Source organism: Filicampus tigris, chromosome 9, assembly GCF_054856515.1.
Source record: "Filicampus tigris isolate MCC_2025a chromosome 9, RoL_Ftig_1.0, whole genome shotgun sequence".
Classification (NCBI taxonomy): domain Eukaryota; kingdom Metazoa; phylum Chordata; class Actinopteri; order Syngnathiformes; family Syngnathidae; genus Filicampus; species Filicampus tigris.
The window spans coordinates 16,436,186-16,461,815 of NC_141225.1; the positions used below are offsets into that span (position 1 = coordinate 16,436,186).

General features: G+C 40.3%; 3 protein-coding genes across 3 annotated transcripts; 1 reads left to right on the top strand and 2 right to left on the bottom strand.

The window, feature by feature from the left end:
• Nucleotides 1–2,164: 2,164 nt before the first annotated feature.
• On the bottom strand, nt 2,165–12,524 carry pmela (premelanosome protein a). Its single transcript, XM_086041757.1, has 12 exons — nt 12,349–12,524; nt 10,647–10,742; nt 10,403–10,549; nt 10,189–10,323; nt 9,136–9,297; nt 8,768–9,052; nt 6,681–7,385; nt 5,769–5,930; nt 5,576–5,678; nt 4,027–4,232; nt 3,857–3,947; nt 2,165–2,624 (listed from the first exon to the last, which is right to left on the bottom strand). Exons 1-12 carry the CDS (start codon nt 12,407–12,409, stop codon nt 2,480–2,482), a joined length of 2,298 nt encoding a protein of 765 aa, XP_085897883.1. The 5' UTR covers nt 12,410–12,524; the 3' UTR covers nt 2,165–2,479.
• Nucleotides 12,525–15,690: 3,166 nt separating this feature from the next.
• cdk2 (cyclin dependent kinase 2) lies at nt 15,691–20,448 on the top strand. The gene is made up of 7 exons (XM_086041137.1): nt 15,691–16,202; nt 17,183–17,260; nt 17,330–17,450; nt 17,539–17,709; nt 17,799–17,900; nt 18,639–18,842; nt 19,735–20,448. Exons 1-7 carry the CDS (start codon nt 16,087–16,089, stop codon nt 19,837–19,839), a joined length of 897 nt encoding a protein of 298 aa, XP_085897263.1. The 5' UTR covers nt 15,691–16,086; the 3' UTR covers nt 19,840–20,448.
• A 711-nt stretch (nt 20,449–21,159) lies between these two features.
• Nucleotides 21,160–25,598, bottom strand: olfml3b (olfactomedin-like 3b). The gene is made up of 4 exons (XM_086040151.1): nt 25,164–25,598; nt 24,230–24,482; nt 22,831–23,116; nt 21,160–22,669 (listed from the first exon to the last, which is right to left on the bottom strand). Exons 2-4 carry the CDS (start codon nt 24,326–24,328, stop codon nt 21,885–21,887), a joined length of 1,170 nt encoding a protein of 389 aa, XP_085896277.1. The 5' UTR covers nt 24,329–24,482; nt 25,164–25,598; the 3' UTR covers nt 21,160–21,884.
• Between the last annotated feature and the right edge of the window lie 32 nt (nt 25,599–25,630).

Below are 25,630 nucleotides of genomic sequence, written 5' to 3' on the forward strand. Positions count from 1 at the left end.
TGTGTGCGCTCTATAGTGCAGTAATTTTAATTGGGCTATTACCCCATCATAAAGTTGATGTCATTCTGAGCATGCTCAGTTGTGACTGGGTGTGGTGTGGCATGACCAGCACTGCTTTATACTCTCTATACTCTCCGCCAACGTGATATCACGTAATATCTACTTCAGTATTTTCTGTCTGAAAAAAAAAAAACGTAACAAAGAATGTTTTCTTCAATCTTTTTGATCAAATGTCAATGTTGGGTTTCCTCTAGAACATTTGCACAAAAATAACTCTATCCTATTCCCCCTTTTTCTCCAAATTCAACAGACCATTTGATTGTCAAAACATTTCATTTACCTCCATCTCACGGTGCATGCTTTCTACCGCCGAGGTCTGGCATTGTGTGCAAATGGCCCTTGTCCATATTCGTCTTCTGAAATCTAATCAACCAGCGGTTGTGGTCTAGCTTTCCATCTCCCCTTGTCCTATGCTCTCTCTGCTCACAGTACATTCTCGTCTTCATTTCCTTTTTGGGATTAAAACATTTAGCTCCAACGTGCACATCGATGGCCTTCTTTGAAGCATGCGTGGTATTAAGCTTAGGTGCGGCAGGAGCCAACACTCATTAAAAAAGAACACATTTAATGATTTTGGGGGGATTCAGCTGAACCAGTAACACAACCCTTTGCCAGATGTCACCATTAGGGATTGATCCTTCTGCTTCCCAGAGAAGCCTCAGAGGGACCATAAATCCAATCATCGACAGGATCGAGCTACAATGTCTGTTTCCATTTCCACTCGCAATGTGTGTGTCAGGTTTCATATCTTAATGGGTATCTAGATATCAGCAACATGGGAATATAAAGACGGTCTTGGCTCATATGGAAAAAGAACTTATAAAGCAACACGAATGGATGTCATGGTAAATGCACAGAGCTTTAAATTGGATAACTGCTTTGAAATATGACATAATTTGTCAATCTGGTCTAGGCAGACATGGCAGACAAATCTCGGTACTGTACCTCTCTGACATTGATTGAATTTTTGTGGCATGAATGGGGATGCGTACTCGTCTGCGGGATTAACCAAGTTGACGTTGTCTGGGCCGTGAAAAATAATGACCAAAGTAAGATGCTCACATCTGGAGTTAAAAACGGAAACTAAGAAACCAATCATTAACTAGGGTTCATCATGGTGTTTAGCAATCAGAGTTATGCAATGCTGCAGTGCTGCAAGATAAGATTTTGAAAAAACTACCGGTAGTAAGACACGACACGCGAGGGAGGCCATTGTGTAGCTTCTACAAGGTGCCTGCTGAAGACAGATGCTTCCCAATTATCTTCAAATCAATAAAATCAGATGTGAGGGCAAAGCACAACATCCTTTATTAGCAAACGGACTCATGCAGTTTGCTAACAATATTATAAAGGGCGTCATTTATTAACAGTATTTGCTCCGGCCATTTGGCCTCCTTAATGAAATGTTTTTCCTGCAGTGACGTCAAACTTTCTTCCTGCGCCACAGTGTGTCATGTGATAAGCTTGTTGCTATGCTAACATTTCAGACATTTGTGACACATTTGTGGGTTGAGGATCCCTATGCTCATGGTTGTGCATATTTTATGAGGATCTTTTTTGGAGTAGGCATTGGTCTCCAACCACAGGGCCGTGGACCGGTACTGGTTCGTGGGACATTTGGTAGCCTAAAGAGGCTACAAACAATAAATATTTTATTGATAATTGTAGCCTGAAAGAAGTTTTTATTCGAAAATCATGGGCATCCATCTGTGCCTCATTACACGCCAAACCGCTCGTCACAGTAATATGACACAATTGCTAAAAAATAAAAAAAAAAAAGTAATCACACAAGCTAGCGAATATTAGTTAAAAAAAACCCTATGGAGAGCTTTTCAGAGAGAGGAAAAGTTAAGAGATAATATCAGTAGTTACAGGTTCATTGCTACATTTCAATTGAAAATAAAGTAAATTGAAAATCAATTCTCAGCCAAATTATCACAACTATGCCTTTATTAAAGCCATTTTGCAGACCTCCCTCTAACTACGACTGCATTCAGCCTGATGTATATGTACTGTATACTGTATACTGTATATAGTTGCAGACATGGAGGCAATGAGTGAGTAGAGTATCATGAAAGACTTAACAGAGAGGAAAACAAACACGTTCAAGTGATAAAGTTCCATTTTATTCATGTTACAGCATATGTGCTCTGTGACATGGGAGCATTGATTACATTTGGAAGCTAATTATCAAATCTTGATTTTCCAATTGAGGTTATATATACACAAGGGGGCCAAAAATGATAGCTAGTTTATACAAATATTCTAAGTCAAAATAAATATCACAGACACCAAAAGTGTTGAGTTTTTTTTTTCATCTTCATCATAGGGTTGGCTTTCTTGTTTATTTCAAGAAGATCACAGAGTATACAAGTAAATATATGTTAATCAGACATTCAGTGCATTATGGTGTTCATATTCACACAATCCTCCCCTGAAGCAGTGGGCGGCTCTCTCCAGGCGACTGTCTCATCAGCAAGTTCCACAGCAGCAAAGGAACTGACGTTACTGCAGAGCTGCCGCCATTGTTGTCTTCTCTCAGGGGCTGGTACTGCTTGAAGCGCCTGGTTGAAGCCATATAAAGATGAAAGGCAATGATATTTCACTGTACAGATGAGAACACTGCTGTAAATACATGCGTGAATACGGTTCAATTCAGAGGATTAGGTGAAAGTCAATATCATTAATAATTTAGAAGCATCGTTACCTTTACAAGCAGCTTTATGTTTATGTTGTCTTTTGAAATATGAAACTGACTTTTTGCTAGCTAGCTTGATCTTTTTTTTTGTTTGATGGTAGCTGTTCCACCAAGCCTGTTCCAATTAAATTAGAGTGAGAATTTATACTATTTGCGACATCCATTTTCTATGTTGTTTAATTTGTTGATGGCTACTAGCGAATCTGACACCGTAAAAGAATTGCCTGTCAATTTTGGGACAAATGTGAACGAGACAATGAGTGGGAATCGAGCCAGTCGGCTGCGTGAACCACTGCACTCCCAAAGGCCTTGTTTATGACCCGTTGGAATAAATAACTACTTATCTTGTTCAAGGTTGGCAGAAGGCCCGCAGTCATTGGACAGACATAATTGTGCATGAGGAATTCAGCTGCAATAAAATTCACAATGTGTACTCACTGGTGGAGCTAGTGGGCCGTAGGGGCACTGTCCCCTCTGAAAGATGCTTGGACCCGCCTGGTGCCAGGCCAGATAATTTACTTATGGTATTTTCCGATTTTTGTTGTTGGTGGTGTTCTCCGTCCCCAGTAGGGGACATATGAATGAATGTTTATCAGCGTTTTCTGACTAATTTTTGGAGTTTGGAAAACAAAAAAAAAAGTTTTGCGGACCCCTGAGATATCCTTGGCCCCCCCATTGCCCCCCCAAGAAAAGGAAATCTTGTGTATGTACCATGTGTACCACGACACAAAACCATGGCCCCCTTCATAATAAAATAAAAAATAAAATAAAAAATAATATAAAATATATGATCAAATCTTTTTTTTGTACCTGGTCTAATAGAAATATGATGTTATTATCCATGGTTCCAAGCTACAGTATAATGAACAACAGGAATACACATTGTATTCAAAATTCCATGTCTGCTTGCATCTGTCAAATCATGTTGAAATTTATTGTACTAATAATGTAAATTGTGCTAATTTTGCACATTTCTGACACTTCTGACTTCCAAATCTCGACTGCTCCATCATTGACGTCACGGGTGGCAAAAGTCTAAATCTTGGTCAAGGTAAGAGTTTTGCTTTCATTTGAATGCCCCAAAATCTGGTGGCTCACCTATACATCAAACCGATACAGCAGACCACGCAGGCAAGAACCATCGCACCGAGGATTATGGCAGCAGTTCCAGCTGGGGAACCACCAGAGGCTGTGATAGGAAGCAAATTACACAAATTGGTAAACAATTCAATCAATGAGTGACTTATATGAGTGTTTCATTCACACACCCACTGCCACGCTGACACGAGCACTTGCTACGGCAAGGCTGACATCATTGGTCAAGGAGACATTGAGACAGAAAACGCCAGAGTCATTGAAGAACTGGCGAAGGACCATCTGGCAGTCAGGAGAGGGCGTGGCGGCACTGCAGACAGTTTCCACTGGTGTGATGCAGTCAGCATCCGAAATGACTGTGCAGACCTCACTTGGTAAACTAGGGGAAAGATCGTGAGGTTCAGAAAACATCAACAATGTGATGTATTAAACATCCTGCCTTCGAAGAGGCTGATTTGCTGTCAGAGAGATGTCGTGTTAAAAAAAAGCATGATGTGACTGTGTGTTTTCATTACTGTACAACAACACTACAGAATGGGCCAGAATTTTACAGGCACTTGTTAATCATGTTCTCTGAAAATTTCACAGTTTTTTTCACAAATTGATTGTATTGTCGAGGCCCCACGTGGGTGTGTTATTTTTACAAATATCGATTAATCTTAAAGCCGAAGTCAACCCAAACATGTTTTTTAAGAATATACTCTATGCAGACCCATTAGTTGAAACACAGCATTCTGATTAAGATTGTTTTTTGTGGAGTATGAGTCAAGCAACAAAATCCACCCGTTTTAGCCATTTCTTGGGGTAGCCATTTTGTCACTGCTGTCAACTGGAAATGACATCACACACCCTCAGGGCTCAGATAACGACCAATCATAGCTCAGATTCAGAAAACAGGTGAGCCGTGATTGGTCGTTTTCTGAGCCCTATGGGTTTGTGATGTCATTTTCAGTCAACAGAAGTGACAAAATAACCGCCCCCTGAGATGGCTAAAAACGGGTGGATTTTGCTGCTTAACTCATATTTCATATTAATCATATTGCCTTGTTTCAACTAGTGGGCCTGCATAGAACATATTCTTGAAAAAAATATGTTTGGGTTGACTTCCCCTTTAAGTATTGAAAATGGCTTGCTGTTGTAATGTTGGCTGAACAAACTTGTTTTTTTCCTCTGGTGATTTTATCAGAGAAGCAAAAACTCTGTCCGAAACCAGCAATAGGCCTATGTTATTGTTTTGATTTTACTTAATGACTTTATTTGTCAATGTGCTTGAAAGCACATGTTTCAGAATTTGATTACCTATGGCACATGTTTTGCTAGACTGGGAGAGAAGTGTACAGATTGAAGATTATTTGCTAACGCCACACAAGTTTGCAGAGTAATTGGGACTATAATTTAATATGTACATTTGTGTGAGTACACCTTTTGTAATTGAATTTATTCCCTTAGGTAAGTGGTATTATACCCTTCACTTGTATTATAATTTTTTGTTTTATTCATAAATCTATCGACACTCAAGTGAATTCTGCCCTACGCTCTTGCACAACAGTTTTTGTATTGGATCTAATTTGAATGTGCATTGTGGATAGTACTGTATAAGTCAGGGTGTTTTATTTCTATTTTGGAGCTCAGTAGATTATTTATATGGTTAAAAACCATCAAACAGAGACACCATGTGATTCAGCCTTACCATGTTTTAATGCATACTGTATAATCCCTTACCTTCCTTGACAGGTAACAGTGATATCCACGGCATTTTGAGCCAGCTCAGTGGCCAGTGACACAACATTGGACATCTGTACAATCTCAACGCTTTCAATACCCTCTGCGTGATGAAAAAAGGAGAGCATCATGAGCCTACGCTGTTTCTATTGGGCGACACACGCGTAGAATCCTTTCAAGTGTCATGACTTACGGACAACGTCGACAGAGGTGGCGAGGGAGCCATAACGGTAGACCATGCAGTCGGCTGAAAGTTCTGGCGCTTGTCTTTTGACCACCACAAGGGCAACTTGTGCTGGATCTGTTTCTATCTCAGCTTGGACTTCTCCTTCGTTTTCGACCTCTTCATCACCCGCTGAAATCAAAGTTGCACAGTAGTGATTTTTGCATTGAGAATGGTTGTGGTCTATGTAGTTTTCTTTGGAAAAAAATTGAATTCCAAAATTACACAGATGTGATGATGCATTACAGGCTGGATTTTTTTAAAATCATGTTTGTAGCTAATACGAGGAATGTTTCACCTCTATGGATATATCTTCTCATTATATATTCCGTCTTTAACTCATTCACTGCCATTGACGTATTCATTTGTCTCTTCACAGTCCAGCCATTCAATCCCAGGAACTTGTTTATAATTTTTTCAATTTTTTTTCAAACGTTAGAGTAAAAGAGGAAATGAAAATCTCTGGCAGTGAATGAGTTAAGAGTCAGCTTGTCTCTGACGTTTGTCATTCAAAACACAGATTGTTTGTGGCTTTAGGACACAAATGCACAAATTCTGCCTAGCAACAAGTGGCCAGTCAAACGTGACTTGAGCCCAGCATACTCACGCTTTGACACCGACGGATTCACCTATTCGCATATTTTATTTTTTTTCAATATGAATTTTTTTCTTTGGGCGCTAACCCATTTTTTTTTTTTTATATTTATAGTAAACATCAATTATATACACATTTCCGCGGGTCCACTTATGCATTCAAAAGCACATCCGACAATGAAAGCAAATACTTTTTACGGCATGTAGCCTACCTGAGCGCTGGTGCCTCACTATTTTTGAAATATAAAAAAATGCCACATGTGTAGCATAATGGTATTTTTTACACACCTTCTGGAGCTGCCGTAACAACAGCAAGATTATTGTCAGTCTCCGTCATTTCTGCCTCAGCCTCTGCTTCTTCTACAGTGGTAGTCTCAGTGGCTGCGGGGTCTACAACATTCTCAGCGGGGGCTTCTGTTTCAGTCTGGATCACCTCTTCAGCATCCTCAGCAGCAGCGGCCACCACAGCTTCTTCATCCGCTGCTACGGTAACTTCGGGGACAACCACTTCTGGAAGGACTGTAGCAGCTCCATCTACCGCAGTTTCGTCTCCCTCTGCGACTGGGGCGACGGTCGCGCCTGCGTCAACCACGGGCGCATTCTCTGCAGCTTCATCCACGGCTGCAGTTTCAACCTGTGTTGCGTCTTCAGCTGCAGGTTGTAGAGGTGCAGCGGTGGCCACCTCGCCGGCAGTGGCATCCTCAGTGGCAACGTCGACCTCTGGGGCGGCAGCGGCAGTGGCGGCCTGATCTTCTGCTGGAGCAACGGCTGCGTCAATTGGTGCAGGTGCTGCTGAGACAGCCTCTACTTCTTCCGCGCCTCCATCAGTTGCGGCCTCCGAGTCGTCTGTGTCAGAGGCCTCGACTGGAGTGGCGTCAGGGACAGGCGCGTCGGCTGCTGCTGCCGGGTCAGTGTCAGGGGCAGGTACATCTGCCGCAGCTGGGTCGGGTGCTGGGGTCACAACTACAGCCGGTACAGCAGGGGCAACAGGAACTAATGACAGAAAAGTGAGGTGTCAGCTCCAAGCTTCAGTTTAATTCAGCCATGACATGAAAAAAGTTTTTTTTTCGTCATGAAAAAAATGTTACCTTAAGTGTGAGTGTTGACATTAATGTACACACAATCAATTAGATAACATGCCACTAAAGAGACAATGATATTCAGTTTTGATTGACACTGCTGAACGGTATTACACTATACATCCATTTATTTTCTATCCTTATTGAAGTGGAAAAGTACCGAAACATATTTTTTTCAAGAATATGTTCTATGCAAGCCCACTAGTTGAAACAAGGCATTCTGATAAATATTGCGTTTGTGGAATATGAGTTAAGCAGTAAAATCCACCCCTTTTTAGCCATCTCAGGGGGCGACCATTTTGTCACTTCGGTCGACTGAAAATGATTTCACAACTTTACAAGTCTTAAAAATACAGTATATACCAGGGGTCACCAACATTTTTGAAAATGAGAGCTACTGCTTGGGTGCTGATTAAAGCAGAGGGCTACCAGTTTGATAGAAACGTCTGAAATAACTCATTTGTTTACAGTACTTTTACTGTATATGTTATTATGAAATATATTCATATTGACAAAACAACCACTCACACTCATTCATATCTATGGGCAATTTAGAGTCTTCAATGAACCTAGCATGCATATTTTGGACATGTGGGAGGAAGCCGGATTACCCTGAGAAAACACAAATTAAAACTTCACACATGAAAGCCGGAGCCAAGATTTCAATTCCAAACCTCAAAACTGTGAGGCAAGAGAGCTAACCACTAGGTCAACTTTCTGCCAGAAGGAATTAATTTAACAATATGTTTGGTCGTAGTTTGCATCAGTGTACAAGTACACTGCATGTTATTGGGAGCAGTTTCTAATATTTTGGTTACCTTATCCAGCAACATCAGAGGGTCAAAATATTAAGCAGTAATAGTACATAGTATCATATAATAATATAGAAAGGCCCTGCACTATGATGCAGCGCAAACTAAAACCACAACAATAAACATCTTGCTAAATGAATACCTAAATGAAGTGATCGCTATTATATTTACAGTATAATTGTCTGATAAATTGACTCTTATTAGACTGTGCAGGTGTACCTAATGTTGTGTCCAGCAGGTGTCATTTCTTTATAGGGAAACATAGTTATTTGAATGTGCAGAATGCCGACACTTAACATATGAGATTTCTTTTTTTTTTTTTAGCAGGGTCATTATTTTTTATTACCCAGACATTCATTTTAATGCAGTGTATCTGGTGGAATGATGAGTGTGCCATAAAACCCATAATGTTGCTCATGTACTGCATGTAATAGTGTGTGATCCACCTCCGTGCGTGCTAACATTTTCACATTTAAAATCTTACCCGCAGAGGGGTTCACGCAACCAATGGGGATGCTCGCCATCAGGACCACTTGAGGTTTGAAGGTTCCGGCTGCCATGTATGTATGCGTGACAGTGCGCTCCCTGGAGATCAGTGTTCCGGTGCTGTCGCCGAACTCCCAGCTGAAGCTGATGTCAGCACTGCTCAAATACTGGCTGGGATCATGAAGATTTACGCTGAAAGCAATGGCCCGGTTCTGGATGAAGTTTGAGTCGTCCTGGTTTATGTCGTTGACTTGAGCCAGGGATACAGTGAAGGGAACTTGGTCTGATGATGCAGCGATAAAGCACAGATGTCATTATGAGACATAACATAATATAAGAAAGGTTGAATATGGCTTGATTGGTCACCTGTGATGGTGAAGACCGTGGAGGCGTAACCAAGAGGGATGAACTTGTTTTTTGAGCGGCAGTGATAGATGACAACTTCCATGCTGTAGGAGCCCAGGGAGACATCACCTGTTGAGATGGTGAGCGAAGAGGAGGGTCCATCTGCCACCTGCCAGTACTTTCCTGAAACATGTAATCATAAATACAGTATGAGTTATACATAATGCCTAAATTATTGCAAATGTCACAGTGTGGAGCTACTCTTTGGAATCAAAACTCAACTTCTTTAACCTAAACTAATTGTTTTGAGAAATGAAATTACAGTACATCAGGAAATATTGTTGTAACATAATACAGATTTTGTGTAACTGCTGTTATTGTTACCTCTAAAAGGAAAGCAATTATAATACTGTATATCTTGTTTTATTTGCCAGAATATTGTTTCCTTGTAAACCTTTATTTTGAAAGGTATACTTCCGGTTGGTCTGCTCTTACGTTGTTTAGTCTGGTAATTCAGAAGTTAGCGTACCACCTTTCACCTTTCGTGACGCACATAAGATGGTGCTCATATTTTGTCAACAACCTGCTGTAAAAGAAGACTGAAGAAGACGATTTATTCCCTTTTTTTACATAGCACGCAGCCAACGAGTGGTGAAAGTGAATTTAAGAAAAAGTCAAGCTAATAAACCAGCTATAAAGAAAACCACTTGTTTCTGTTCGTGCTTCGAGGGAGTAATATTTTGCCACAAATTTTAATATTCATAGTGATAAATGCCAGGTAGGCCTAGCTGGAATATTCTAGTTGACTACCTACGGTAAGTATCTCTTGTATGGTTATTTTCTTTAACAGTTTGCATGTGCAAGTGCATGTAAAACCTGCAAAAATCATGCCAGGGCATCAAAATTGTAAAGAATCATGGTAATATCTAACAAAATCTAGAGTAGGAGTGAGGAGTGGGGAATGTAGGATTTAATAAAACATTACAATGGATGCTTTTGTTTCCCTGAAACTAGTGTAGCCAGTCTATTTTTTCTTTTGTGTCATGGTTTGAAATTTCCAAACAGTAGTCTTACCCCATGTCTTCCAAACATAAACATAGCGGGGCTTCCTGTCCCGGGTCCTGGTGAAAGGCGTGCCATCAGGGAAAACCCCAGTCAACTCACTGCTTTGATCTGGATACACAGCCTGACCTGCCTGATACTGGTGACCTGTAAATATGATCTTCGTTTTTGTAATACGTATGTAAGAAACAGCTCTGCTTCAGAATCTCACGACTGAAGGACTTACCATCAATGGTACAGTTGCGTGCCCAGACCACCTGCCCATCGTCGAGTGCAGTTTGGTTTGGAGGGAAAACAAGATTAATACTAAAGGTTGATTTTGCTCCAAGCAGCGTGGGTGCGTCATTCTTCAGATCAAACGTGACTGCGCCACCTGAAGAAGACCAAGCCCAAGAAGAACACTTTACGTTGTTTATGTGGTCAGAGAGAATGAATCGTAGATTTTTTCCAGAGCAGACAATTGTTCTCACCAGACCAACAATTTCTGAATCTTGGGTCTCCGTCCTTCCACACAGGATACATGCGGGAGTTCCATGAGCGGTAACGTGTGAACTGACTTCGAGGCACTGGAAGAAGAATCGTTGACTTGTTTAAAAGCAATCAGTTAAAGCTTTAAAATACTGCAACATACTTTAATTGTACAGTATATGTTGATACTGTCAAAATTAAAAGAACTGAGTACTGTGTAACTTTACCCACACCTCATATGATACTTGACTACATAAAAGTACAACAGGTAGGTAACCATATTTTCAAAGCAGATGTTAGTATGATCCATCCATCCATTATCTGTACCGCTTCTCCTCACAAGGGTCGCGGGGCGTGCTGGAGCCTATCCCAGCTGTCTTTGGGCAGTAGGCGGGGGACACCCTGAACTGGTTGCCAGCCAATCGCAGGGCACACAGAGACAAACATCCGCACTCACAATCACACTTAGGGGCAATTTAGAGTATCCAATCAACTTACCATGCATGTTTTTGGAATGTGGGAGGAAATCGGAGTGCCCGGAGAAAACCCACGCAGGCACGGGGAGAACATGCAAACTCCACACAGGGAGGCCGGAGCCGGGATCGAACCCACGACCTCTGAACTGTGAGGCGGACGTGCTAACCAGTCGACCACCGTGCCGCCTGTTAGTATGATATTAAACCTAATCGATTATTTGAACCTATACACCTGCCTACAGAGGCCAGAGAGAACAAGCAGCGGTCAGTGATTTTGGAGTTGGTGAGGGCGGGGGGGTAGAGAGGGTGCAAATCACACGACCTGCAATCCCCCTCAAGCCTTTTCATGTGACCATCAGCTGAGCAGCAACATCAGTAATCTTCCCTCCATGAGAGATCCCACACCCTTATGTCTGTGTGTGTGTACGTGTGTGTGTGAGGGTGTGTGTGTGTGTGTGTGTATTTGGTTTACAGTTTGACAAATTGTGGTTGATGGATCTCCAGATAATCAGTAATGTTCTATTTACACAATGATGGAACCATGACCGTGAATGCATTTTATTTTGAAAAACTGGGCATGTCCATATATTGTCAAAGGTTTGTTACATCTAAATACACTTAACACCAGCATTAAATATCAATATTATCTCTGATAAAAAAAACAGTTATCATTCCAAGTATTAAAAATATATTGTGTACCCAATTCAGCACTTCATGAATTAAACGCTGTATATATTTTTCCCCATTTTTAAGATAATTATTTTCTTGCCCCTGAAAAAAAAACATATAAGAGTGTGGGAGAAAATTAGAGTGTATTTTTAGATTAAAAATATTTTATTTAATTTCATCTATCCATCTATCAAATATCTATCTATCTATCTATCTATCTATCTATCTATCTATCTATCTATCTATCTATCTATCTATCTATCTATCTATCTATCTATCTATCTATCTATCTATGTGCCAGCGTGACAGAAGGTGTGAAATGTTCAATTTCTCCCTTCAATTAGTTGTCCAAACAAATGTAATTCCCGGTAAACAGATTGACATGCTTGAAATCAATGAGACGTTTCATGTGTGGAATCATATTAGTCGTGGTAATTAACACTTGCTTGTTTATTTTTTTACTTAAGAACCATGTCGGCTTCATAAATTATGTCATGAGTTTACAAAAGGGGCAAACTATGAAAGTACAAATTTAACCAAAATTCATTTTCTGACTTACTTTGAGCATTGGTAGATGTCAAGGCCAGAGCCATCAGCAGCAGTAGCACCAGAGTCTTCATCCTGTCTTAGATTGTGTTTCTTGTCCCAGAAGCCCGGACCTCACCAACCGCTCCTAAACCCACAGAGACTTTGGAAAAGTTCTCTCACTCTCTTTAAGGAGCTCCTCAACCAGAATTATCATAAACATTCTTCTACCCTCTGACATCACTGCTGGTCTGTAAACAGGCACCGCCCACTTTTGTACAAATTTTCTTTTGCACTGACACCAATGAAGTCATTTTTTGTATCCATTTGTAATTTGTACAAATAACGTAGATTATTATTATTTTTTTTTTAGAGCAGTGATTCTCAAGAGAATCAAAACTTGAGAATAAAACTTGTAGCAGACAAATTATGGATTGGTCGCAGACAGCTCGTAAATAATTTTAGTTGGCCCTCAGTTTACCATAGTACCAACATACAACATTCTAAAGTAGTGCAATGAACTAGTCTGTTAGGCAATGTAACAATATGAGGTATAAATAATTAAAAATAAATAAATTCTGCAAATTTATCGGTCACACGTGCACGAGTAGATGAAAAATGTACTTGCACTGTCTCAAATTTTAGGGGCAAAATGTTACCATTTGGAGGCAATTTGGAGTCCTGAATATGTTTAACAAAAAATATGATTAGGTGAATCCACACATTTTATTATAGTATTGTATGTTAATGTTTGCTCAAATAGTCGCCATGTTCATCCTCAGTTTCTTAATCGGGTGTCCCAAAAGGGACTTTGAAAATGTAAGCATGTCTAGTTATGGTTGAAAATATTATATTCGTTTCCAAAGGCTATTTTGGAAAGTTTTGTTAATTTTAATTGTATTAATCGTTCTTGACTTCTGTAAAAGTGTGTCACAACTTAGCAAAAATAGGAAAATAAGAGTCCCACTGTGACAGCAGTTAAGACTCACAGTTTTAGGTGAATCAAAGATTTGAATGAGGTTTTAATGCTGAAAAATCAACAGCTAATTTTGCTCACATTGCCAGGGACCGCTCCAGAATTTGTTTCCCTCCTTGAGCTTGACCGATAAATAGTGGAGCTGAGAAAATAATTCATGAATATATTTTAGAATATCAAATAAAATGCTGGAGGGTCTTAAACTGGGGCTCTATAACGGGATTATAGCCCTGACTAGCCCCAGTGTAGCCCTATCCTTGCACTTTACACATGAAGATCTCATGCCTGTGTGTGACGTATGACTTTTCAGCTATGTGTGCATGGGTGTCACAAGATGAAAGGGCCAAAGGCAAATCAATAGAGTCCATTTATTTTCACAGCCATCTTTGGAAACCCTAGTTGTCTACCTCAGGCTACAATCCATGACCAGAAGTACAGGCACACTCGTGCTCCAGTTACTAGGACAATTCCCCTTTTTGACGTAGTTTAATTCATAAGAAAACAAGTAGCTATTAATGCTGGAAAGACTATAGGCAACTAAAATTCACACGTTGAATAAGGCCCAGGGTTTTTTTTTGCCCATATACTGCACCACAATGGATCTGAAATAAAACAATTAAGATATGCTTGACACTGACAAATGCTACTTACAGTACAGGGTGGTGCTTCACAGTGTGCCTGGACAATGACAATAAAATTTGTAAAAATGCAAATGAAGACATTTTGAAGGTAAAGAAATTGAATATTATTCATGGGTCAAATTATGTGGTCAGTTGAGCATGGTTTTGACACGATAAAATTGAAGGCAGCAACACAAAAGAGGAGCAAGCGAAGCTGCAGTAGAAGGCTCGGCAAAGTATACCCAGGGAGCAAAGTGAAATGTATGTATGTTCCAGACTTGAGGCAGACAATTACTGCTAATGAGTTCTACCATTATTACAAATATTGTTCCATTTAAAAAATATCCTTTTATCGAAATACTTTCAGCCCTTTAAAAGTGGCATATTTTACATAAAATTGTGGTAATTCTGAGTGAAAAATGCTGTAATTTGGTGAAATCTCTTATGTGAAAAATGTCTCCATAGTACTGAAAATAAAGCATGTGTCCTGAGTGTACACTCCACTGAATTGACTTTTTTTTTTTTAATTACATATCACCACAAAGTCCTTCACTGAGTGAAAGTAGAAGAATCAGTATATTTTCTACTAGTACATGATGGTGATTGCTTGTTCATCACAGCTAGTCACTCCCAAGAGTCTCATGCCAGCCAGACTGAGGCTGAACTGCATCATGTGACCTCTCATGTGCTAATAAAGAAGTTCAGGATAAATCTTTCCCACAGATCACCTGACTGTACATACCAAGAGTGCAGCATTAGCTACTCCGGAATTTCCAGGAAAATATCTACATTAAATGTATGGTATTGTACTTTTATCACCAAGCACCAACGGAAAATACGTAGCTCTCAAAGTTCCACCACAAGGACCAGCAGTAAAGTACAATAACATAGTAGGCCTAAATATTCATTTTTTTTTAAAACGAGGTAGTTTTATTACTAAAAAGTATATTTGTTATTTTTAAACCACTGTGACATTTTGAAGTGTTTGAACATTAACACTAAGCTCAAATATAGGAAAATAAATATGTCCTCAAATATTGATGTACATACAAGGTAAATAAAAGAAACACACATAAATAAATGTTTAAATTTAACTGAACTGTGCTTAAGAATGTACCGTACTTGAAAGGTGGTGGGGGGAGTACTGTAGTGATTTTTTTTTAATCAAACCGGTTGTATGACATGCATAGCTAAAAGTTCCTTCTACGTACGTTTGATTTTAATGTTATTGGTACGGTATTTAATTTGATGTTTCTATCGCGCACCACTAGTGGGAGCCTGTGTACCACAAATTCAGATTTCTTTGTGCTTCAGCCAGCAGCGAGAATAAAGATTGCGCCGAACATTTTACGAGAGGACCAATATTAGAGAGGTGGCTGTCCAATGTGCATTAATTTTATTTTCAAACACTTACTTTTTTATATATATATATATATATATATATATATATATACATTTTATTTGTTTGTTTTGGTGGTAGAGCTCACTGTGGATGGTGTCCAGTTTGAACTAAACAGAGCAGACAGCACAGATTACATAAACACGTCACCAAGGCACGTGACCTCTGAGCCCGGTAGGCGTTTGATTTTCATTCCATGCGATAGTATATTGTTATTTCACCGTGACTAAAAAGTCAGTTATTTGAAGCCACAAAACAACGTGTGGGGAAACAAATTACTTTACAACCGCACTTACTTGAATTTCCAAATCCATTGTGATGTTTAGAACGACGCAGGAGACGCGGCTATAATTTACTGAAACACCGCCCCCGCGACCATCGGTATGTTGAGGACATTAAAACGCGCGCTCAGGGTCGCAACGCGGGAAACGTCGCTGTGTTGGTTCTTGTGTGTTTTGCAGTTTGCATTTGGACGCCTAGAACTGCTATACGGAGCCTAATTCCACGCTTCGTTAACACGGTTTGACTCGAATAAAGTCGGTATCCAGTCAGTTAGTCGGTTCATTTGACCCCCGGTGACTGTTTTAACGCTCGGTATAACTCTTTCCCCCGTCTGCTGTGCGTATGTGTGCGGAACACGCGGGCGAATTTGAATTAGTAACAGTTGGTAGGGTGAATGTCCGCGCTGGTTATTAGCGTGGACACAAAAGACACGAACCAGTTTTGAGCTATCTTGAGCCGTGACATCCCCGCCGAACACCGGCCGAGCCTCGGCACATGGATTCCTTCCAGAAGGTCGAAAAAATAGGAGAGGGCACTTATGGGGTGGTGTACAAAGCCAAGAACAAGAACACCGGAGAAACGGTCGCGCTCAAGAAGATCCGGCTGGACACGTAAGTCATCTGGGAAGGTCCTGGGGGTCAACGAGCCTCGCTTTAAGATGGTGGGATAGGGCTAAAGTCTTCATGGGACATTGGAGTCTCCTAACACCGGGGAAATATTGGTCAGAACTTCAAAGCATTTACATTTATGACTTTACTGTAATGGTGTATGTTTTATGCAGCTCTTGATCAAAGTTAACAGACTACTGCAAGATTAACAATAAAACTAAGAAGACTTCAAATGCAAGGATGAACTGTGGGTCTTATGTTGCTTGTTGTGATTGTCACAATCATATCGACCGGTGTTCTTCCTACCGGTCGGCATTGGCCCAGTACGCTCGCGCACGCATGCGCATAACGCCGATAAGTGTTTACGTGGAAATTGTAACTTTTTGTCCTACTTGTCGTACGTTCGGTTAAGTGGTGAGTACTTGCTATTCTGGTTTTTATTGAGTCACAATCTATTTCACAATCTAATGAGATCCCAATAAACACTTCAAAGTCTGCCTACAAAAAAACAAAAACTAATTGACAATATTCATGATTGTAGTGGCAGTGAAGGTGGCTCAGTGCAGTGTTTCACAATTTTAATTGAACCAACATATTTTACAGTTGAAAAATATCACTGGACCACCAAACAAAAATGTCACTAAAAGTACTGTATATGAATTCATGAGCTCATTTCAGTTTTCTCACAAATTTACTTAACCAGAATGCATGACTTCATTCTGTCGCATGAACAACAGCAGGTGAATATACGCAAATTAATTATGCACCTTCTGCCATCTAGTGGAAGAGCATTTCATTCTTTAGCCGGTCATTATATGTTGCTGGCATGGGTAGAGGAACAAAGATTTGTAGTAAATAAGGATTTTATTTCCAGACAAATTAAGCGAATTTAATCTTGTCCTGCGGCACATTTGATGATCCCTCACAGCATTCTAATGAGCTGTAGTAAAGTGGCAATATATGAATTTTTTTTTTCCAATCAGGGAAACTGAGGGTGTTCCAAGCACTGCCATCCGGGAGATTTCCCTCCTCAAAGAGCTCAGTCACCCAAACATTGTCAAGTAAGTGCCAACTGCTGCACGCAATGTTATTGTCTTATTTCCAAACTTTTAAAATTTGACGCTTTTAAGGTTGCACGATGTCATCCACACGGAGAACAAGCTGTACCTTGTCTTTGAGTTCCTCAACCAGGATCTAAAGAAGTTCATGGATTCTTCCACAGTCACCGGTATCCCGCTCGCTCTGATTAAGGTAAACGTCGTGTCCATCGACCTCTTTAGACGATTTATTTGCTGTGCTGGATATGACTAAACAACTGAGATTTGTGTTGTGTCTGTAGAGTTATCTCTTCCAGCTGCTGCAAGGCTTGGCGTTCTGCCACTCGCACAGGGTTCTCCATCGCGACCTTAAGCCTCAGAACCTGCTCATCAATGCCCAGGGTGAGATCAAGCTGGCTGACTTTGGCCTGGCGAGAGCATTTGGCGTGCCTGTGCGCACGTACACACACGAGGTAAATGAGGGAGTGCGCTTCTGTATCAGTGGAGGTGAGAACTGTCTTTTTCTTGCATCTTATTACAAAGTCTTGTGAATGTGTGTTAGGTGGTAACACTGTGGTACAGAGCACCTGAGATCCTGCTGGGCTGCAAGTTTTACTCCACGGCTGTCGACATCTGGAGTCTGGGCTGCATCTTCGCTGAAATGGTAATAGTCACCGTTGGGGATGGCCTTAATTTACTGAATGTTCATATTTCTGTCGATAGGATGGAGTAAGGCAGCATGAAGTGTTTTGTCAGTATGTGTGTAGCCCGTTTAAGAACTAAATCCATGCATACACGCGGACAACAATATTCAATTTAATGTAACAATGGCCTCAAAGCTGGAGGAGGAACACACATTCATAGAGCTATTGTCAAAATATTGTAAGAAACAATCCATTAAATGATCACTAATCTTCTCCATAGGCTGTCAATCAAATGTAGTTAAATGCCCATCCTGAGTCGGTTCTCTTCTTCCTAAATAACATCTTAAATTGTGAGTCAGCAAATCCAGCCATTTATTTTTTTTTTTGGGGGGGGGGTTACTTTTGTAGCGTTTGTAGCATGAACAATGTGGAAATATCCTCTTTTTCCATTTTGTTCAGGTTTTCCTATTGTCGTAATTTTTGGCTCTGAAAATAATGCTAATCTTCTCAATCCAGTTGAGGATTTTCCGAGATGACCCTCACTTTGTTTTTCCTTTTACTGCCATGAAAGTAAGCCTGCGTAAATGTCTGCTGTCTCAATCTCCGTGGCCTTGACCATTGCCGCTCCCTGCGGCATGGCACAAAACTTTGACTTGCTTGAGTATACTGCACCCCCCCAGCCCTCCGAGTGGCTTGTGATGCTGCATCATCCATTTAAATCTCCACACGTTGTGACACTCAGTGAAATCTCTTCTTAGATCACAAGGAGGGCCTTGTTCCCCGGCGACTCTGAGATAGACCAGCTATTCCGCATATTCCGCACCCTTGGCACCCCTGACGAGGCCACGTGGCCAGGAGTCACTTCCATGCCCGACTACAAACCGTCGTTCCCCAACTGGGCCCGCCAAGATCTATCCAAAGTGGTTCCTCTCCTGGATGAAGATGGAAGAGATCTGCTACGAGTAAGAACATTCCCCTTCCTTTTGTTTGTGTCCGATTTAGGACGATTTTTAAAAATTATTTATATTATTTTTTGGGGGGGGGAATAAGGGCTTTTTTTTTCTTCGGGGTAGTAAGACTCAGTCATTTTATTCACATAACTTGATAACGGTCTCATTGTCACAGTTTTGATTCAAATGTGAATGCTCTTCCACTAGATGGCAGAAGTTACAATTAACCTGTGTATCCACCTGTTTCCATTCATAGAACAGAATAACGGCTTTGTGTTCAGCTAAACAGGCCCAGTTTTTAGACTGAGTCATTTTGTGAGTAATTTCAGACGAGATCATCATTATTTCAGCATACAGTGGATACAAAAAGTCTACACATCCCCGTTCAAATGCCAGGGTTTTGTGATATTAAACAATGAGACCAGGACGAAATCATTCAAAGCTGTTTCCACATTTAACATGACTTATAACCTGTACAACTATATCAAAAAAATCTTTTAGAGAGGGGTCAGTAAAAATAAACAACACCCTGTTACAACTGTGGATTTCGAAGATTTTTTTGACTTGAGTTGTGTAGGTTTTAGTTCACGCCATTGGTGAAAAAACATTTGAATCCCTGTCTTTTCTTATCAATTATAACAAACAAACAAAAATGGCATTTGAACAGGGGTGTGTAGACTATATCCACTGTATGCAGACATAATAATGATATTGTCTCAATTTACTCATATTTACACTCAGTGTAAAAACTGGGCCTGTTTATCTGAATTTATGTATGTTTTGTGACATTTTTGTTTGGTGTTGTACTGTGAGATTTTTCTGTTGTAAATATCACAAAGTTTAGGAAACACTGGTTTAGACTACATCAGCTACAGTATACATATATGTTGTACTTTTCTTTCAGGAAATGCTACACTACGATCCAAACAAAAGGTTATCGGCCAAGAATGCACTTGTCCATCGCTTCTTCCGTGACGTCACCATGCCGCTTCCTCATCTGAGACTCTGAATTGTGCAAAACTGCAAAACACAAATTGTTCCTTTCGTGACAATAAGCTATAAGGGACCTCACTTCATGGCAGGTTCAGAAAGGGGGAAAAAAATGAGTGGTATCATTTTGAAGGTTATTTGATACTTTAAAAACAATTATTTAGAGATGTTCTTGTCTGTTCTTTAGCCCTCATGTTGTTCTGTTAAGTATTTATCTGTTTCCTGCCATTGCTCAGCTAAATATTGTCATACTCTAATGTATGTCGTTCTTCATAGACATGTTGTAGTTTTGTGCCCAACCACCGGTTTTCTATTAGTCTTTTAGTCTTAGGTTGTCCAAATTTTAGAATTTAGAAATTGATCGCACACGTTTTCGGGATAGTGCAAATACCAACTTTGATTGGTCATTCAATTTTTCTGCCATAAGAACTCAAGTCAAAATCTCTTTCATTTCTCATATTTGTACATATGTTAATGTTGCAATGTTTGCCTGATTTTCAGATTTTAATCTGATGGGCTCTCATATTTGATACACTAGATTTTACCTGCCCTTTACTGTATGAGCCCTTTTTTTGTGGCTACTGCTTGTTGACAGTTGAGGAAAAATAAACATGTTTATATAACTGTTGGGGTTCAGTCAGTATTTTCTTTGTGTGCCCTTTTGTGCAACAATTTATTTTCATTCTTGTCTTATTGGCTGGAAAACATAGTTCCAAACTTGTAACTCAAAAGTGAAAACTTCCAAGAAGACACACAATTCAGTTCAAGTATGTATACTAAACCTTTTAAAAAGCCCATGCAAGTCTAAAATAATCACTCAAACATGCTCAATTACTTACAGTATTTAAAATGAGCTGGTACTTATGATACATAAAAAATTCTGGTGATACAGCTCCGTACATGTGAAGCACCAGGTGGGAGAAAAAAAGACTGTTTGCTTCAGCAGTTTTGCTGAAGTTGTTCAGAGTTAAACGGAGAGTCTGCAGCATTAAAACTGCTAGCAAGAATTGAAAGTAGCCCTACTTCACTAATGTAGCCAGATGGGGATAATTTTTTTTTTCACTGATCATTTTGCTCATGTACTATTAGCAGGTCATACTGACAGTTTGAGCAAATATGACAAAAAGTAATTTCTTCGGAAAATTACAATCCCCCTCCCTTGACGTTGTAATTTATGTCTCAAGCTAGCAACAAAAAAAACATTAAGTTTTATTCACATGTTGAACTAAAAATAGAATTTTAGGTACTAGATAATGTTGGTTAACCAAATGATCTGACAAGTTGGTACTTTTCATAAATTTTATTTTGTGAAAAAGAACTAAAACTGATCATACTTGGTTCACAGAAATCCACAGTGTAAAGAGGGAAATCCAACGGTGCTAGCCAGCTAGCAAATACCATTAAAAAGCAAATCATTATCTATCTATTGTTGCTTTGAGCTTGAACTGAATAATATGTTCACTATGGTTTGAACCACTGCTGTCACATTTGATTACATGGAACACACAGAGTAACTCGGGGGGATTACACATGTTTGTATTTCATTATAACTGGATTAAGTAAACTATATCTCAATCAGGCTGAGTTGGCTTTGCCTTTATGAGCTATAATCACAACCAGGCAAAAACTTATAAGGACAAAGCACTGCTCATGTAAGAGCTTAGTGGAAACCAGCAGGAAATTTGGTTATGTCTGCAACAGAAATTTAGACTGTCCTTCTGCTTCATTACTTTACTGATGACTCTTCTCCATTTAGTGAGTGAAAATGGAAATGCGGTTTGAGAAAAAAAAAGGCAATGAAAATCATGACAGAAGTTGAGAGAAATGTCAAAGAACAAAAGCCAAGTTAAGTCCAAGATCCCTTTGGGCAGGAGGTTGTCAGCAGTTAAAAGTCACAATGTGAAGAAATCGACACTTTCATTAATGTACTGTACAGTAAACACAGAACAGACAATAGTACAAAAGGTGTATAAAGTCCACTGGCCGGTGGGCTCACACGATGCAGTGTGGCCAAAATCACTTCTTAGTTCCCACAACGGATGTTTTGGATTTTGTTGTTTGGTGCTAAACCTCAAGTTTCTTCTTCAAGACAAGTTTGTAAAGAATCTGGTAGCCATCATCCCAGGCATAAAGCAGCTGCTCCAGCGGGTTGTACTTGAGACTGGCGTGAGCTCCGTAACGCTTGGGGAAGTAAACTAGCGACGCGTCATCATTGCTCACCAGGTCGTTGACATCGAACACACACTGGACGTGGGAGCGGCCGGGCTGCTCCGAGTTGTAGACGACGTACAGTGTGCCACAGATGACAAAGGCTGCTTCTGCGTTTTGTCTCGGGCAGCTCGTGTCCCACGTCTGCTCGATGCTGAGCGAGACAGCGTCTATTTTAGCCAGAGAGATGCGCTGCTCATTCTGACCTGTCGAGTAAATGGCCCACAGGCCTTCTTCATCCACAGCCAGGTCCATCACGGTTTCAGGGCTCAGGCTATACACTGGGATGTAGTCCTGGTCTGGGAACACCACGCTGTCTGCCACAGACTTGTTCCTCAAGTCATATTTGACCAGCGTCAACTCATCTGCCTGAACGACGAGATAGGCGTGATTATTGTAGACGATGTGTCCCGTCCCCCGCCAGGCGGACGGAAGCTTCAGCCGCCTGGAATCCAACAAGCCCTTGGAACGAGTAAAATCTTGCACAGTGGAAAATTCGAAGATGGTGTCTTCATCGGTTCCGTTGAAGACAAAGACCTTCCCAGAGCCCCCGCCGGTGTCTCTGGTCCACATTCCCTTGGAACCTCCCACTCTTTTTAAGATCTTCATGGCCTTTATGGTGGAGAGCATGTCACTGCAGTCTAAGGAAAAGAGATACATAATCGCGTCATGGAAGATAGAATTGTAATTTCCCCCTCGTAATCCTATTGGAAATTTAACATAATTATATGCACCCCGAAATGCCACGGGATTGTTATTTTTTTAAGATTCAAACGCACAATTCGTAGCAGCACACTCTCACCTGTGAGTTTGAAGTATTTGGTCTTCTGCTTCTCCTGGACCTGAGTGACCTGCTGCTCGATCAGCTTGTCGTCCACATCGACGCACGGCTGAGCACCGTTCTGGGTCTCCAAGTAGTCCAGTTCGCGCTCCACGCGGTCCACTCGCGTCCCCATGCTGTCCAGGCTCACGCGGAGTGTCTCCTTCTCTTTGTCCAGGTTCTCAAGCTGAGAAACCATGTTTTGTTTGAGTTCCCGCAGCTCCGAGGCGTAGCGGGTGGCCTGTTCGTGCCATAGGGAGATGCGGTCCTGTTTTGTTGGAGCAGGCGAGGACAGATATGGGAGTGGAGATTTAAAATAAAGAATTCTAATTAACAGACTTCAAAGTATTTCCAGAGAGAAGCTCTGATATGGTCATGACAGTGGAAGTCAACCCAAAATTTTCTTTACAATAATATATTCCATACATCCACTAGTCTAAATATAGCATGTGATTAATATTGCGTTTGTGGAATATGAGTTAAGTAGCAAAATGTAGCCATTTTTAGCCATCTCAGGGGGCGGCCATTTTGTCACTTCTGTCGACTGAAAATGACATCACGGTTTCTCTTTGCCCAGGTAACCACCAATCACGACTCAGCTACAGAAAACAGGTGAGCTGTGATTGGTCGTTACCTGAGCCGTGAGCACCTGTGATGTTATTTTCAGTCGACAGAAGTGACAAAATGGCCACACCTGAGATGGCTGAAACAGGGTGTATTTTGCTGCTTAACTCATATTCCAAAAATGCAATATTAATCAGAACGGCGTGTTTTGACAAGTGAAGGCTCATAGAACATATTTTTGTAAAAAAAATTGGGGGGGGGGGATTGACTTCCACTTTAATGTTTGAGTCAAGAAAAAACACTACACCTTCAGCAACCTCTCAGTAGAGGAGAAAGATTAACAAGTAAAACATATAGAGCGAGGAATGTCAAAGCACAATATTTACATGGATTTTAGCCATAATCCATGTAAGAAATTCAAATAATATGAACAGCATCATCAATTTTCCTTGACGCCATGCTCTAATGCTTTAGTGGTATAGCGACTGTACCATTAAAGGATAACAAGTCTCCTCCAAGAGTCTCTCATATACTTTCAGGAGACTTTCCACACAGGATATTGATGGCGAAGTAACAACTTCCTTGATCAGCCTGATAAATACACTCCTCTGCAATTCCACCTTGTTCTGCTGTTTTAACACAGACAAGATGAATGTACTGCATCATTTTATGTCCTCCCTATGTCAAAAGTGGATAAATGGAACATAAGCACTATACATCTTTGAAAGTTGAGTTTTCCACAGGATTGAGGCACATCTGCATTCCATTGCTTTTTCCCTGGAAATTTCCTCGTGGAGCAAAAGAGGGGAAGACTCACCTCAATCGCAAGCAGCCGGCGTTCCAAGTAGTCAATCAGGGCCTGGTGCTGTGCGCTGGCCAAACACACCGCACTGATGAAAACAACGAGTCCTCTCATTATGTCTGCTCCTGCTCCCGTCGACTGGCGAGTGTGTGGAGGAGCCCCAGAGATGGGCTGGAATGTCCAGCTGAGCTAGATGGGAGGAGCTACGAACATCTGGTGGAGATGGAAGAGACGGGCCTGTCCCCTTTGTTTCCACTTTGGCTTCTACCTGATGACGAATGTAGGAAGCAAGGTAAATGTAAAGTTTAAATAGTTTTTATCACTTTTGGGGAAAGTTTGTTTGTCACAGCATGAAGTGAGGAACATTGGACAACAGCAACTTTTAATCTGAGATGGCTGAATGCGTCCCTAAATGTATTTTTGACGCTTCGTTTTTTTGGGCACAATCTGGATTTTACCATCTGTTGTAATTTCTAGCTATGATGTGTCAGAAAAAAAAATCCACCTGTTGCTGGACCTAACCCTTGATTCATAAATATTACTAGATATATATTATTTATATCGCACAATAATAAGAATAATAAGAACAATAAGAATTCTTCTTCTTCTTATTATTATTATTATGAATTTCTGATGTGCTGGAGAAAAAACAAGGGCAAATTCGAAATCAGCGTGAAAAAAAACATCATCTAGAAAAATTGACTTGTATCTCTGATTGAAAAATGTAGTACAAATTGGTTGACCAGTGTAATTGATCAGAATAAAAGAAAGCCCTCCAATTAATCTAGAAACATCCTCTGGAATTGTGTGCTTACAATCACTGTTGCCATGCTGAAATACAAAACAAATAAGTGATACATATAACTAGAGGTACAATGATCAATTGACAATTTATCGATAGTCAAATTATCCAATAATTCTTTTGATAATCAATTAATCCTTGTGATACCTTTTTTAATTTCAAATTGTCCTCAGAATTTCAGCTTCTCAATAGTAAATATTTGCCGATTTCTCCAGTCCTCCACGAAAGCAGACTGATTATCTTTGTGTTGAACCAAAATCAAGCATTTGCTTTTACTTTAGATAACAATGATCAACATTTTTGCCTATTTTCTCAACGCGACAAAACAAAAACAAAACGAAACCAATAACAGAATCATAATTCATTTGTTTGTGCATTTTCTACACTGTTAATTTGAAATAATGTCCTGTTTTTGAATAAAGGCAAATGAAGAAAAATGTTATTTTTTTCACCGATTAATCATTTAACAAAGCAATCAACGGATTATTAAAGTATCAAAATATTCATTAGTTGCAGCCCAATAATGCGGACAAGCGCTATAGAACACAGACAGATTTTTCGAATTCCAAGATGCTTGGCGGGCAAAACCCTTTCCACGGGGCCCGTCGTGCCGT